Consider the following 17,080-nt stretch of genomic DNA (forward strand, 5'->3'; position numbering starts at 1 on the left):
GCGTTACACATCACCGCTGTCATCCTGTCAAGAGGGAAACAGTCTGCAGTAATTTTACATAGTCCAGGGCCAGCAGTGGTGAGCCAGGGACAGTGAAAGAGATATACTGTGTATATAGGCAGTGGGCTTTTCCCAAAAAAATTGTGAAAAAACATTCTATTTGGGCTGCCTGTGACCGTCCTAAGTGTACTGCATCTCTGATGGGGGTAGTAGTTCTAATTAATACGCAGCCAGCTAAGTGTTACAGCAGGCTTGCGCAAAATTCTTTCCTGGCTCTGCTGTGCGTTCCGTAAGCGAAGTCAGCCTCCAACCACAGGCCAATAAGTGGCACATTTAATTACAGCGTTCTGTTTCTGCACTACTGGTAATACACCATGCAGAGGGGTAGGGGTAGGCCTAGAGGACGTGGGCGTGGACGCGGGCGAGGACGCGGAGGCCCAAGTCAGGGTGTGGGCACAGGCTGAGCTCCTGATCCAGGTGTATTGCAGCCGACTGCTGCGGGATTAGGAGAGAGGCACGTTTCTGGCGTTCCCACATTCATCTCACAATTAATGGGTCCACGCGGTAGACCTTTATTAGAAAATGAGCAGTGTGAGCAGGTCCTATCGTGGATGGCAGAAAGTGCATCCAGCAATCTATCGACCACCCAGAATTCTGCGCCGTCCACTGCTGCAACTCTGAATCCTCTGGCTACTGCTCCTCCTTCCTCCCAGCCTCCTCACTCCATTACAATGACACATTCTGAGGAGCAGGCAGACTCCCAGGAACTGTTCTTGGGCCCCTGCCCAGAATGGGCAGCAATGGTTCCGAATCCTCTCCCACTGGAGGAGTTTGTCATGACCGATGCCCAACCTTTGGAAAGTTCCCGGGGTCCGGGGGATGAGGCTGGGGACTTCCGGCAACTGTCTCAAGAGCTTTCAGTGGGTGAGGAGGACGATGACGATGAGACACAGTTGTCTATCACTCAGGTAGTAGTAATTGGAGTAAGTCCGAGGGAGGAGTGCACAGAGGATTCGGAGGAAGAGCAGCAGGACGATGAGGTGACTGACCCCACCTGGTTTGCTACGCCTACTGAGGACAGGTCTTCAGAGGGGGAGGCAAGTGCAGCAGCAGGGCAGGTTGGAAGAGGCAGTGCGGTGGCCAGGGGTAGAGGCAGGGCCAGACCGAATAATCCACCAACTGTTTCCCAAAGCGCCCCCTCGCGCCATGCCACCCTGCAGAGGCCGAGGTGCTCAAAGGTCTGGCAGTTTTTCACTGAGAGTGCAGACAACCGACGAACAGTGGTGTGCAACCTTTGTCGCGCCAAGATCAGCCGGGGAGCCACCACTACCAGCCTCACCACCACCAGCATGCGCAGACATATGATGGCCAAGCACCCCACAAGGTGGGACGAAGGCCGTTCACCGCCTCCGGTTTGCACCACTGCCTCTCCCCCTGTGCCCCAACCTGCCACTGAGATCCAACCCCCCTCTCAGGACACAGGCACTACCGTCTCCTGGCCTGCACCCACACCCTCACCTCCGCTGTCCTCGGCCCCATCCACCAATGTCTCTCAGCGCACCGTCCAGCCGTCGCTAACGCAAGTGTTGGAGCGCAAGCGCAAGTACGCCGCCACGCACCCGCACGCTCAAGCGTTAAACGTGCACATAGCCAAATTTATCAGCCTGGAGATGTTGCCGTATAGGGTTGTGGAAACCGAGGCTTTCAAAGGTATGATGGCGGCGGCGGCCCCGCGCTACTCAGTTCCCAGTCGCCACTACTTTTCCCGATGTGCCGTCCCAGCCCTGCACGACCACGTCTCCTGCAACATTGTATGCGCCCTCACCAACGCAGTTACTGCCAAGGTCCACTTAACAACGGACACGTGGACAAGCACAGGCGGGCAGGGCCACTATTTCTCCCTGACGGCACATTGGGTGAATTTAGTGGAGGCTGGGACAGAGTCAGAGCCTGGGACCGCTCACGTCCTACCCACCCCCAGAATTGCGGACCCCAGCTGGGTGGTGGTATCTGCGGGGGGTGTATGCTTCCTCCACTAAACCACCCTCCTCCTCCTGCGCAACCTCTGTCTCGCAATCAAGATGTGTCAGCAGCAGCACCCAGCAGTCGGTGTCGCGCGGTGTGGCAGCACAGCGGTGGGCAAGCGTCAGCAGGCCGTGCTGAAACTACTCAGCTTAGGAGAGAAGAGGCACATGGCCCACGAACTGCTGCAGGGTCTGACAGAGCAGACCGACCGCTGGCTTGCGCCGCTGAGCCTCCAACCGGGCATGGTCGTGTGTGACAACGGCCGTAACCTGGTGGCGGCTCTGCAGCTCGGCAGCCTCACGCACGTGCCATGCCTGGCCCACGTCTTTAATTTGGTGGTTCAGCGCTTTCTGAAAAGCTACCCACGCTTGTCAGACCTGCTCAGAAAGGTGCGCCGGCTCTGCGCACATTTCCGCAAGTCCCACACGGACGCTGCCACCCTGCGCACCCTGCAACATCGGTTTAATCTGCCAGCGCACCGACTGCTGTGCGACGTGCCCACACGGTGGAACTCTACGCTCCACATGTTTGCCAGGCTCTATGAGCAGCGTAGAGCTATTGTGGAATACCAACTCCAACATGGGCGGCGCAGTGGGAGTCAGCCTCCTCAATTCTTTACAGAAGAGTGTGCCTGGTTGGCAGACATCTGCCAGGTCCTTGGAAACTTTGAGGAGTCTACCCAGATGGTGAACGGGGATGCTGCAATCATTAGCGTCACTATTCCTCTGCCATGCCTCTTGAGAAGTTCCCTGCAAAGCACAAAGGCAGACGCTTTGCGCTCGGAAACGGAGGCGGGGGAAGACAGTTTGTCGCTGGATAGTCAGAGCACCCTCCTGTCTATATCTCAGCGTGTTGAGGAGGAGGAGGTGGAGGAGCATGAGGAGGAGGGGGAAGAGACAGCTTGGCCCAATGCTGAGGGTACCCATGCTGCTTGCCTGTCATCCATTCAGCGTGTATGGCCTGAGGAGGAGGAGGATCCTGAAAGTGATCTTCCTAGTGAGGACAGCCATGTGTTGCGTACAGGTACCCTGGCACACATGGCTGACTTCATGTTAGGATGCCTTTCTCGTGACCCTCGTGTTACACGCATTCTGGCCACTACGGATTACTGGGTGTACACACTGCTCAACCCACGGTATAAGGAGAACCTTTCCACTCTCATACCCAAAGAGGAAAGGGGTTGAAGAGTGATGCTATACCACAGGACCCTGGCGGACAAGCTGATGGTAAAATTCCCATACGACAGCGCTAGTGGCAGAAGGCGCAGTTCCGAGGGCCAGGTAGCAGGGGAGGCACGGAGATCAGGCAGCATGTACAGCACAGGCAGGGGAACACTCTCTAAGGCCTTTGACAGCTTTCTGGCTCCCCAGCAAGACTGTGTCACCGCTCCCCAGTCAAGGCTGAGTCGGCGGGAGCACTGTAAAAGGATGGTGAGGGAGTACGTAGCCGATCGCACGACCGTCCTCCGTGACGCCTCTGCCCCCTACAACTACTGGGTGTCGAAGCTGGACACGTGGCCTGAACTCGCGCTGTATGCCCTGGAGGTGCTTGCTTGTCAGAGAGGGTGTTTAGTGCGGCTGGGGGAATCATCACCGATAAGCGTACCCGCCTGTCAACCGACAGTGCCGACAGGCTTACACTCATCAAGATGAACAAAGCCTGGATTTCCCCAGACTTCTCTTCTCCACCAGCGGACAGCAGCGATACCTAAGCAATACGTAGGCTGCACCCGCGGATGGAAGCATCGTTCTCTATCACCATCAAAAATGGGGACCTTTTAGCTTCATCAATCTGTGTATTCTATTCATCCTCCTCCTCCTGCTCCTCCTCCTGAAACCTGACGTAATCACGCCGAACGGGCAATTTTTCTTAGGCCCACAAGGCTCAGTCATATAATTTTTGTAAACAATTTTTATACGTTTCAATGCTCATTAAAGCGTTGAAACTTGCACCTGAACCAATTTTTATTTTAACTGGGCTGCCTCCAGGCCTAGTTACAAATTAAGCCACATTAACCAAAGCGATTAATGGGTTTCACCTGCCCTCTTGGTTGGGCATGGGCAATTTTTCTGAGGTACATTAGTACTGTTGGTACACCAATTTTTTTGGGCCCTCGCCTACAGTGTAATCCAATTAATTTTTTGCCCACCTGCATTAAAGCTGACGTTACATCAGCTGTGCTGGGCACTGCAATGGGATATATTTATGTACCGCCGGTGGGTTCCAGGGAGCCACCCATGCTGTCGGTCCACACGGAGTTGTAATTGCATGTGTCCACTTCTAAAGAACCCCAGTCTGATTGGGGCATGCAGTGTGGGCCCAAGCCCACCTGCATTGAACATGACATTACCTCAGCTGTGATGGGCAATGCAATGGGATATATTTATGTACCGCAGGTGGGTTCCAGGGAGCCACCCATGCTGTTCGTCCACACGGACTTCACAATAGGGAGTTGTACCTGCCTGTGTCTACTTATAAAAAACCCCAGTCTGACTGGGGCATGCAGTGTGGGCCGAAGCCCACCTGCATTTAATCTGACGTTAGCTCTGCTGTCCAGGGCACTGCAATGGGATACATTTATGTACAGCCGGTGGGTTCCAGGGAGCCACCCATGCTGTGGGTGCACACGGAATTCCCATTGCGGAGTTGTACCTGCCTGTGACTATTTATAAAAAACCCCGGTCTGACTGGGGCATGCAGACACCTTGACAGAATGAATAGTGTGTGGCACATAGGTTCCCCATTGCTATGCCCACGTGTGCAGCTCCTGATGGCGGTGGCACAGGATTATATTTCTCATTGCTTCTGTACAGCATTGTGGGCTATCGTCCTGCCCCTTTTAAAGAGGGTCGCTGCCTAGCCGTGCCAACCCTCTGCAGTGTGTGCCTGCGGTTCCTCCTCATGGCAGACGCACTTATAAATAGACATGAGGGTGGTGTGGCATGAGGGCAGCTGAAGGCTGCGCAGCGACACTTTGGTGTGTGCTGTGGACACTGGGTCGTGCGAGGGGGGGGGGGTTTGGGCAGCATGTAACCCAGGAGAAGTGGCAGTGGAGTGTCATGCAGGCAGTGATTGTGCTTTGTTGGAGGTAGTGTGGTGCTTAGCTAAGGTATGCCATGCTAATGAGGGCTTTTCAGAAGTAAAAGTTTTTGGGAGGGGGGGGGCACTCTTGCCGCTATTGTGGCTTAATAGTGGGACCTGGGAACTTGAGATGCAGCCCAACATGTAGCCCCTCGCCTGCCCTATCCGTTGCTGTGTCGTTCCCATCACTTTCTTGAATTGCCCAGATTTTCACAAATGGAAACCTTAGCGAGCATCGGCGATATAGAAAAATGCTCGGGTCGCCCATTGACTTCAATGGGGTTTGTTATTCGAAACGAACCCTCGAGCATCGCGAAATTTTCATCCCGAGTAACGAGCACCCGAGCATTTTGGTGCTCGCTCATCTCTAATCACTACATTTTCAAACAACTTGGTAGCCAATGCAAAAGTGCAAATCACTGTATTTATGTAAACAGATTTTTTTTGTGCTGGACAATTACTTTAAAGTTTTGGGCACTAGGGGTCTCACTTCCTGCTAACTTGCTGTCAACTGCCTTTTGTCAAGTGATGCCCCTCTGTAGTAAAAGAGATAACAAGATGGAGAGCAAGAGGTGGAGGGGGAGATGACTCATAATGCCTATAGAAGACTATGGTTAGGTGAGGAGAGGAGAAGTAGAGAAGGAAGAGAGAAGCAGAGACTCACAGAGATACTGCTACAGAAAACTGTGAAGGATTTACTGTGTTACCAGCAACTACAATCGCATCTACACTGCTCAGCACTGCAGTCTAATGTTTCTCCATGATGCAGTTATTGCTCTGTGTGTTACGAAAAGGTAGCAGGATATGCAGTTTTCTCTGTGCACACTATATAGAAGACATTCAATCAGAAGACTCCTCTCACCAGCTTAAAGAGAACTGAAAATCAGAGATAAAGTCTGCAGAGGGTAAATCTGGTGATTAAATGAATGGTACAAGTCATACAATGGCAAGAATTAGTATTATTCCTCAGCTAAACACTCATGGCAGTTTGTTCTAAAAAGTTATCTGAAACGTTAAGTATACTTTAATCAAATAAGATGGCTTTTTTATTACAATAAAATGGCATGCTTGATTGTGACACTATAAGATTAACTGCCGAGGTCCGATTTTTCACTGCTTCCACTCAACAGGAGTGCGGCTGAGTATTACATAAACCTTCCCAAAGGTCATCACTCAGGCCCAGTGACAGTGTCCACTGGCAGCCCCTGGTGATTAACTATTGATGACCTATCCTGAAGATAGGTCATCAATAGCTTTTGCCCCCAAAACTCCTTTAACTGCAATACCAGACATAGGCCATGGACAAAAGTAGTACTTTTTCAGGATGAAAAAAATAACTGTTTAAACCCTGGACAACTCTTTAACTAATGCAACCAAAATATATCAAATACAACCTTACTTAGTACAATTATTAATTAAATGAAGGATTTCATCCAAAAAAGATAATTACTGTATATGTCTTTCTTTCATACATTTACCTTTTGCATGATTAAAGGGGTTGTCCCGCGCCGAAACTGTTTTTTTTTTTTTTTAACAGCCCCCCTGTTCGGCGCGAGACAAACCCGATGCAGGGGTTAAAAAAGAAAACCGGACAGTGCTTACCTGAATCCCCGCGCTCCGGTGACTTCTTACTTACCTGGTGAAGATGGCCGCCGGGATCTTCTCCCTCGGTGGACCGCAGGGCTTCTGTGCGGTCCATTGCCGATTCCAGCCTCCTGATTGGCTGGAATCGGCACGTGACGGGGCAGAGCTACCAGGAGCCGCTCTCCGGCACGAGCGGCCCCATTCAGAAAAGAAGAAGACCGGACTGCGCAAGCGCGTCTAATCTGGCGATTAGACGCTGAAAATTAGACGGCACCATGGAGACGAGGACGCTAGCAACGGAGCAGGTAAGTGAATAACTTCTTATAACTTCTGTATGGCTCATAATTAATGCACAATGTACATTACAAAGTGCATTAATATGGCCATACAGAAGTGTATAACCCCACTTGCTTTCGCGGGACAACCCCTTTAAGCCCAGGTTCACAAAACCCTATACTAATTGCGTATTACCAGTTTGTATTTTGCGTGTGTACTACGCAGTAGCAATCGACCATACACTTACATTGTGCCGCTAACACATATTGCGAGAAATACGCACAGGGGAAAAAAAATCACAATATGTTCTATCTTTGCACTTAATATGCGTGCATACATGCCAAGTTAGTGCATGGCAATTGGCAACACGCAGCAATATGTTGTTACCATGCGGCGACTGCTGGGGCCGTGGGTGGTTGGTTGGTGCGGTGCGCGCGCTCGTGGGTCCGGGCGGCGGCGTGTGCGCGGGCATCTATGAGTGCAGCTCTATGCACGAATCCCTCTTATGAGATTCTGCTAGGAGGCGTCGCCTCCCCCTCTCCGCCCCTGGGCGGAGGCTTCTGTTTATAAGGCTGGCAGTGAGGTCCATTCACTGCCAGTTATTGGTTTCTGTTCAGTGTGCTAGCGTCCTGCCTCTGACAGTCTCCTGTGTTCAGCTTGTTTGCTTTATCTGCCAGGTTATCCATCTGCCTCGGTCTGCTTATATTTCCTGTTGGTTTTCTTCACCTGCCATTCCTGTCAGCATCCTACCCTGTTCCATCTTGGTATGCCAGCGTCCCTCCTCGGTCCCTAGTGAGTGTAGGGACCGCCACCCAGTTGCCCGCCTGGGGTTAGCCAGGAGTGCAGGCAAGTAGGCAGGGACAGGGGTTGCGGTTAAGTTCTAGGGCAACCCAGGCTGGCGTATCATCGGGTAGGATACCATAACATATGCATTGTCATTGCGTATTTGCTGTGTGCTGTACAAGTGTCTCTCACAAAATATCATAATGATGTGATAGTAATACAAGTCATTACATTATACAGTTATTCTTACTTGTGTTTTCTTATGTCACTGATGCCATTTTTACGATTCCCGAGTCTTTCTGCAGGGTTGATCCTAAAATTATAAGAACACAGTTTGGGACATTATATAGTGGGACATTAATATTAACCAATATTACATGTAAAATGTATGTGATCCTATAAATCAATATTACATCCTGTGCCGTATATACTATTACTATTATAATATAGTATTACTATTATATATGTATCAAAGTACAAGAATTCTCTATATACAGTAGTAGCAGAACACCACAAATATGTAGAATACAGTCTCCTCCATGCATTTCTCTTCTCATCTGTCCTGGTCAGCCGGTTAGATTCTAGCTAGCGCCACCCTTGATTACATGTCTGGAGCTTTCAAAATTTGAATCTCACACATCTCCTAGGAAAAGCTGTATTTATGTAGAGTTGTCGGCGTATGACGTTTGATTATATATAGTGCACTGTATTACGGCTTGTCCTGTTGCATTTTAGAGAAAAGCAATTTGTTTCTTGCAGTAAAGCTGCATACATTTGTACTGTAAATGTTTGCATCTTTTAGCTTATATAAACTCCCATTAATGTAATACACATTATTTTAAGACCAACTCATGATATAAATGTAAGGATATATTTATTAGTGACCTGGTAGAATGATTGTATTTTACTATAGCAATATTTGCAGATGATACAAAACTATATAAAGTAATTAACACAAGAGAAGACAATACGGTTGCAAGAGGATTTGTATAAGTTAGGGTTTGGGCCAGAAAAGTGCCAAAGGACACTGATAAATGTAAGGTTATGCACATGGGCAGGAAAATATGTCACCATTGCACACTAAATGGAAAACCTTTGGGGAACACTGACATGGAACAGGACTTGGGGATTTTAGTTAAACGTAAGCTTAACAGGAGCAACCAGTGTCAGGCAGCTGCTGCCAAGTCTATCAAAAGGGGTCTATGGGCACAATATGAGAACATTGTTCTTCCTCTTTATAAGTCACTTGTCAGACCACACATGGAATATTGGGGACAGTTTTGGGCAAGAAGAACATATCAGAGCTTGAGCGGGAACAAAGGTGGGCAGAGGTGTCTAGCAGCAGCTTATTTCCGCATCCTCATTGAGAATGCATGCACTCAGCAACCAGAGTACATGTATATGTGGGATTCTGGAGGAGTAGCTGCTGACCGAACAAACTATCGAAGTTGTCTGGCCACCTATACTTACAGTATGAGGTACACCATATGCTCTTTCGGATGATAGTCATCTTATTCATTGCTCTGCAAGCGGGCCTGTTTATTTCAATGGGGTGAAGGAACTAAACTGCTTCCTGACCCTTCTGATAGCAGCTTACCTTCCACAGGAACAAATGATTGGGCATGTTAAATCCAACTTTCTCCTAATATTTGCCATTAAGAAGCAATCAATAGACCCCCACATAATCAACCGATCCTGCTGAAACTGACAGATTCAGATTACTTTTATCTTATGCAAATAAGGGAGATGGAACAATACCTCTGCAATACCACCTATTGCATCCAATAGGTGGCGCTGCAGAGGTATTGCTCCATCTCCCTTATTTACATATTACCCAGAGGAGCATGCATGGCCTTATAAGTCTCCTCACTCACCTTCTAGGGGGTCTCCTCAAGGAGAGACAATACCCCCCCAACTTTTACCTTATGTAAATGACCCTCTTAGAGTATAGTCAATACACAGAGATCCAACTCTTCGCTTTCTTGTATCTAAAGTCATACACTCTCACAGTTCAGCATAGAATTCTTCCAAATAAATAACCCTCCAGCTGTAACAAAAATACTAAAGTGCAACCTCATTACAGCCGTGTGAAGTGAGCTTAGGCTAAATTTGCTTCCCATTAGGTTACATCTAGAGAGCAGTCTTGTTTCCGGATATACCTATTAGTGGCCATCACAGATATTAATGACTATGTTTCGGTTATTTGCTTTAATGTTGACCATACTTATTACTTACATGAAGAAATAATGTAGCATTTTGGGTCACAAATGTTGCACAAAGTCCCATTTTCTACATTTTCAAATTAGATGAAGGATGTATTCAGACAGGCGCATTACAGCTATGTATTTAGCATCTAAACGCAAAATCATATCCCATCATGGGAATGTAGGTCTACAATAGTTATATAGTATGAAATCAACAGGAAAAAAATCCATTAGCAACCTACTTGTTAATACTTTCTTTAGTCAACTTGCAGTAAGATTTGTGTCTTTTTGCTGCTATCTCCAAACTTGTACAAAGTCTCCTAAGCCTATTTTTTATTATTAATTCCCATTATACACTGATCAGCCATAACATTATAGCCATGGAAATTAGCAACACTGCCAATCTTGTAATAATGGAACCCGGCAAGACATGGGATATTTTGATATCTTAGGCTGCAAATAAACAGTCAGTTCTTGTGTTGGAAGCAAAAAAAAAATGGTCAACTGTAAAATCTGACCAACTTGACAACATCCAAAATGTGAGGGATAGGCAACTGAGTCAGAGGATCTCTGAGATGGCAGATCTTGTGGACTGTTCCAAGTATGCAGTGGTTAGTACCTACCAAAAAAGTGATCCAATGTACATAAACTGGTGAATTAGTAAGCAGGTCATGGGCATTCAAGAACATTGGACCCTTATATCACCAGGACTCAGTGGTTATATAAGGGTCGAATGTCCAACAGGTCCAATGTCAAATGTGCAACTGGAAACCTTCAATAGTTACGCTGCTTACCATTACATTTCTTTAGTAGTACTGATGTCCTTATATGGGGAAGAGGAACCTTTAGGATCCTTTCAGTCTCCAATAGCCTAGTAAAGTCAATGTCTGTACCGCCAATTGTTACACCCTTTATGACCTGAGACTGCTATTTAAGTGACCAATCGGAAATGTTGTCATCGCATGTATCACAAATAGAATTATATGCGTAGACTAATGGTCCATTTAGACCTAATGATTTCTCGTTTGAATTTCTCGGCAATGTCAGAGTTGGCAGCCTGTTTATAAAGGCAGATACATCATTGGTTTGTTCAGTCATTCACATTCGCTGTATAAGTGACTGAGAACGACCGAATGATCAGTACTAGAGATGAGCGAGCGTACTTGGTAAGGACAGATACTCGAGTGAGTATCGTCCTTACTGGGTACTTGCCTGCTTGCCCACAAAGATTCGGGTGTCGGCGTGGGTGAGCGCTGTGTTGCGGGAGGGAGCGGGGGGGGAAAGAGAGAGATCCCGTTCTTCCCAGCTCTCCCCCGCCAGCACCTGAATCTTTGCGGGCGAGCAGGCAGGTACTCGGTAGGGACGATACTCGCTCGAGTATCTGTCCTTATCGAGTACGCTCGCTCATCTCTAATCAGTACTTAAACCAAATGATTAGTGAATGAGCCAACGATGATCGTTATGCCTGCATAAAATGACCAACGAATGAAAAGCGAATGATTTATCAGTCGTCCTTCGACAGTTGGCTGCATTTACACTGAACGATTATCATTTGCATGATTTTCTTGAGCGATAATCGTTTTGTGTAAATGGGCTTTAAGCAGAGAGAGAGTTTGAATCCCCATTTCTGCATGTAATTTCACTGTTGGTACATGTATATATTACAACAGTATTTACATGTCTTTGTGCTCACTGGTTACATCTTATTAGTACTTCTGTGGTGATAGAAAATTCTCCACACCAAATTAGCAGAATCCATTCAGGCCTCATTAAAACATACGATGAATGAAGCAAGACATGACAAAGAGTCAGAGTTCTTTCCTTCCTTCAACACAAGGATAAATTCCCATGAAATATCTTTTCACTTAGCAGTCCCACATTGACTGCTCATTACAAGTGCTGTGATGACTCATTTTTTAAGTCATGTCATCTTTCCATGCATCTGATTTTGTGAATTAAATGAGCAGATATAAGATGATGAATTGTTCAGGCAAATCTAGCCAAATTAGATGAGCTGAAAATATCGAATGCGGCAAAGGAGGGTACAAAGAAGTTCGATACTGTGTAACTAGAATAAAAGTTATGGCTCTAAGTAAGGCTGCTTCCACGTACATCAGGATTACATTTTTCTGCTCAATTATGGCAGCAGGAAAGGGTAATCCCCTGGCCGAATGTTTCGGTCTAGTGACGCAACCGAACAGCACTGAACGAACTCCATTGACTATAATGGGGTCTGTCTGGTTTCCACTCAGCTGCCCAGCATTGTACCAGAAGAAAAAATGTTGCACGCAGCACTTTTTCTTTTAGTATTTTGTGCCAAAACTGTGACAGAACCTCCGAGGTTTCGGCGAAGATGTGAAAGCAGCTTAAGAGAAGTAAAATAATCTTGTAGATATGTTTAAAATATATAAGGGTGCGTCAGGGGTTCCGCTTTCCTACTGGGTTCGAGGAGCAGAAGAGATAGCCGTCCTTGGCTGAACGGCTCCCTCCTATGATGAAACTGAATAGCGCCATTATAGTCAGTGGGGTCCATTCGGTTTCCGCCCAGCTACCCGGCTTTTAGCGAGCACGCCGCACTTTTGCTTCCGGAAATGCAACGGAGCCTTCAACCGGAGATTCCAATGCAGATGTGAAACCACCCTATAATATCTAAGAGTATTTTGTTTCTTCTACTGTCAATAATAACAAAGAATGATACAGATGAGTTCTTCTCTCATCATTGTAGCTTAGAACTGTGATGACTGCGCTCTCCTTTAGATAAGACACCTGTAAGGCCTTTCCAGAAGATCAGCAGAAGTATTCAACATCTGTTCTTCAGTATTAACCCATTATGACAAAGTTTCTGCTTTCACACAACCATCTCCCACTGGTAACAATGCATGACTGTGCTACGTGGCAGGTTCCTTTTACCTCCCCAACAATCTCATTCAATTTGGAAAAACCCTTCCAAAAAGTCACTTTTTTATTGTGGATTTTGAATTTACTTCTCATATAAATATGCATTTGATGCAAAACATAGTTGCCTTAGTATGGATTCACATGACCGTATTTGTACACCCTTTTAAGTGCACAATATGCAGTGAATGGGACCCATTGATTTCAATGGGTTTGTTAACATGCATAAAGTTTTGGCATTTCACATTGTGGCTGAGCAAAAATACGCAGCATGCTTGTTTTCCTACACATTTGCACAGGAAAAAACTCATTACACTAACTGGCCATTTCAATGGCTGGGAGCATCATTGTGCGTTTTTACAGGTGCATATAATGTATTGAAAATTTTTTGTACATTTTTTTTACTGCAGAACAAAGGAAAAATAGCTGTTTCACCCTTGTGTTTTGAGATTTATTTTTACGGCATCCATAGTATAAATATAATGATACATTTATTTTTCTGATATTTACAGTTATGGAAACACTATATTTTTGAGGTTTTATTATGTTTTATTGCTATTGCACAATATCATTTTTTTTACAAAAAGACTTTTGTGGTGTCAGCATCCAGGACCAGAAAACGTTTATTTTTTTGTCGACAGCTGTACATTGCCTTGCTTTTTACATGACAATTTTTTCACTCCATTTCTGAAAAAAAAACCATATACTCTCTGATTCATGGGGGGGGGTCATAACATACATTTTTGTTGATTTCACCCCTCCCATTTGACAGGGAGATATACAGGAGAATCACAGATCTTCTCTATTTCAGGCTGGTTTCCCTTTTCCCTCCCTCTCTGATCTGCACATCCACTGAACACTGACAGCTGCAAATTCAGTATTTCCACCCCACTTCAAACACCTGTAGCTCTGGTTTGGTAAGTGATAGTGACAAAGTTAAAAATGACACTAAAAGCTCTGATACAACTGGAGCTACAGTATTTTGAAGTAGGACGAGCTCAGTTTGTCAAAAACTGTAATGTCCTTTTCCTGCAGAGCGAACTGAGCTCATCCAAAACTGTTAGGGGTTACAAGTGAATCTTTTTATGTTAACGGAATGTATCCTTGCGTTTCTCATCTATATTTCTTACTAGCACAATAACATTTAGGATATCCTGTTCTCACATCCTGAGTATAGAATTCCTAATGGATCCTCTGTTAACTGTCAGAAAACATATAAAGTGCATTTGCCTTAATTTCCTGTGTGATCTTGCACAAATACAAGGTATTCTCTGCCACAGCATTACATCTTCATTCAGGCTCGTTTTAATTCCTTCCTGAATAAGTGTAATCTATTTCTTGTTGGTTTTAGAATACAGATTACAAGTTTATCCCTTACTGCAGCTCGGTTTCATCCTTAATCCCAAACTCTTTTTAGTCCTATCTTATTATTTGTTCCCTAGAAACTACCAGTACTAAAAGGTATTTTTTAGTATTTTAATGCTTTTTACTAAAATTGCTTAATTTATAGTTTTGTAAGACAACCTTGAGTTTAATAAAGAAAATAAATTGCATAGGATAATATTTTGTCAAATCAGAAACCATTGCTCTGATATTGGAAGATATTAATCAATATTTATTTTTCACCCTGTCTTTCCCCTTTAATTGGCTAATCTAGGTACTTTTGTTTAGTGCATTCCTACTTGTTATGAACACTTTTTAACTTCTAGTAACATAGCATGTTAAACCGAAAAAAGACATATGTCCATCAACATCAGCCTATTGCCTACCCCCCCCAATGTTGATCCATAGGAACGCAAAAAAGCTCCAATGAGGCAGAAGCCAGTTTTCCTCATTTAAGGGAAATAAATTTCTTGCCGACTCCAATCTGGCAATCAGAATAATCCCCGGATCACCGGCCCTTCTGGAGTAATCAGTGATAGAACATATACGATTGTTACGCTCAGGAAAGAGGTCCAGGCCCCTCTTAAATTCTTTTATCAAGTTTGCCATCCCCACGTCCCGAGGCAGAGTGTTCCATAGTCTCACTGCTCTCACAGTAAAGAACCCCTTTCTATGTCGGTGTAGAAACCTTCCTTCCTCTAGACGTAGAACGTGCCCCCTTGTTAAAGTCACAGGGTATAAATAGATCATGGGTGAGATCTCTGTATTGTCCCGTCATATATTTGTACATAGTAATAAGAGCGCCCCCTTGTTACAGTCCTGGGTATAATAGATGATGAGAAAGAGAGATCTCTGTATTGTCCTCTGATATATCTATACATAGTTATTAGAGCGCCCCCTTGTTACAGTCCTGGGTATAATAGATGATGGGAGAGATCTCTGTATTGTCCCGTCATATATTTGTACATAGTAATAAGAGCGCCCCCTTGTTACAGTCCTGGGTATAATAGATGATGAGAAAGAGAGATCTCTGTATTGTCCTCTGATATATCTATACATAGTTATTAGAGCGCCCCCTTGTTACAGTACTGGGTATAATAGATGATGGGAGAGATCTCTGTATTGTCCTCTGATATATCTATGCATAGTTATTAGAGCGCCCCCTTGTTACAGTCCTGGGTATAATAGATGATGGGAGAGATCTCTGTATTGTCCCGTCATATATTTGTACATAGTAATAAGAGCGCCCCCTTGTTACAGTCCTGGGTATAATAGATGATGAGAAAGAGAGATCTCTGTATTGTCCTCTGATTTATCTATACATAGTTATTAGAGCGCCCCCTTGTTACAGTCCTGGGTATAATAGATGATGGGAGAGATCTCTGTATTGTCTCTTGATATATCTATACATAGTTATTAGGTCGCCCCTCAGCCATCTTTTTTTCTAAATTAAATAACCCCAATTTGATAACCCCATTCCATTTATTGCTTTAGTTGCCCGTCTTTGTCCCCGCTGAAGCTCTGATTTGTCCTTCTTGAATACCGGAGCCCCAAACTGTCCACAATATTCCATGTGTGGTCTGACCAATGACTTGTAAAGAGGAAGAACAATGTTCTCGTTATGTACAGAATCCTATTCGAAATAAAGTCTACAACACAAATTACCTTAAAGGAGTTTTCCCAGTTTTCACTATATCTCCAGAATGAGGAACCCCTGTCCTACCTGGTGCGCTCATAGTGCAGTACATATGATATATGAACTTTGTTTTGTGGATCTGTATGATCTGTTTTACTGCTTTTAAGAGAAAACATTTTTAGATGAAAAATTGCTTTTTGTTGCCATATTCATAGACCCAGAACCGTTTTATTTTTTCATCGTTTTGGCTGTTTGAGGCCTCGTTTTCTGCAGAGCAAGCTGTAGTCTTTATTAGTACCATCTTGGAATACATATATTTTTGGGCACTATGTATTCCATCTTTTTGGGAGCTGTAATGCACAGATGACTTGAGTCTGCCAGAATAAAAGCCACTGTTATGCTCTGGTACATAAAGGGGGTGTCCAGACCGGGGAACCTCTCTCCAAGAAGTTCTAATAAGGCATTTGAAAAGGAGCTGGCTTTGTGAGACAACCCATGTAAATACAGATTCGAGAATTACATTAGCAGTCTGTTAGATAAGATACAATATCTTTTTTAGCAATCTTTAGCGATTTTCAGCAATCTCTCCCAAATAACATCGAACTTTTACCTGATGTCATGCACCTCATGATATGGAACAACTATAACTGGAAACTTCACTTTAGCAATAACTACAAAATTTCCAGTCGTCTACTCCACACATAGAACAAGCAACAACACACAAAAGGTTAACTCTGTGTTGTTCTCTGCTTAAAAGACAATAGACTACTTCACAAAAAACCACAAAATAAATATAAAAAGAAATCTAAAAGGGAAAAGTTTTTGTTCTTTCTAAGGGGTTTGAAAATAAAAACTTTTTGCTTGAAAAGCTTTTGTACATCAGACTGTACCAGGTTTTAATGGTTGTTTTGAACATAAAACATAGTTGAGTGCTGGCACACGCGGTTTCAGAAGACTATATTACTAATGGATAAAGACGCTGGCTGATGTCCCTAGGGTTTCTTTGTCGCCAAGAGTATTCCTTGTACACTGCTCTCAAAGAACGGAATTGAGCTATTTTTCAATTGAATTGTTTTAAAAAGCATTCCTATCAATAGAGAAAAATATGAAGACAATGCACTGCTCTATGTAATGAAGATATAATACAATGTAGTAAAATATATAAGAATAAACTGAGGGGGGAGGGGAGGAGTCTTTCCATATATTTGCCTTA

The 17,080-nt window shown here is 44.8% G+C and overlaps 1 protein-coding gene across 1 annotated transcript in view; it reads right to left on the reverse strand.

Annotated features, from left to right (window-relative positions):
* Positions 1-17,080, reverse strand: part of LOC136625914 (cGMP-dependent protein kinase 2-like) — a 214,899-nt gene that overhangs the window by 16,591 nt on the left and 181,228 nt on the right. Inside the window, exon 17 of the mRNA XM_066600510.1 lies at positions 8,000-8,062. Coding sequence (XP_066456607.1) covers positions 8,000-8,062 — 63 coding nt within the window. The remainder of the gene's footprint in view (positions 1-7,999; positions 8,063-17,080) is intronic.

The sequence above is a fragment of the Eleutherodactylus coqui genome, chromosome 4, assembly GCF_035609145.1.
Source record: "Eleutherodactylus coqui strain aEleCoq1 chromosome 4, aEleCoq1.hap1, whole genome shotgun sequence".
Lineage (NCBI taxonomy): Eukaryota > Metazoa > Chordata > Amphibia > Anura > Eleutherodactylidae > Eleutherodactylus > Eleutherodactylus coqui.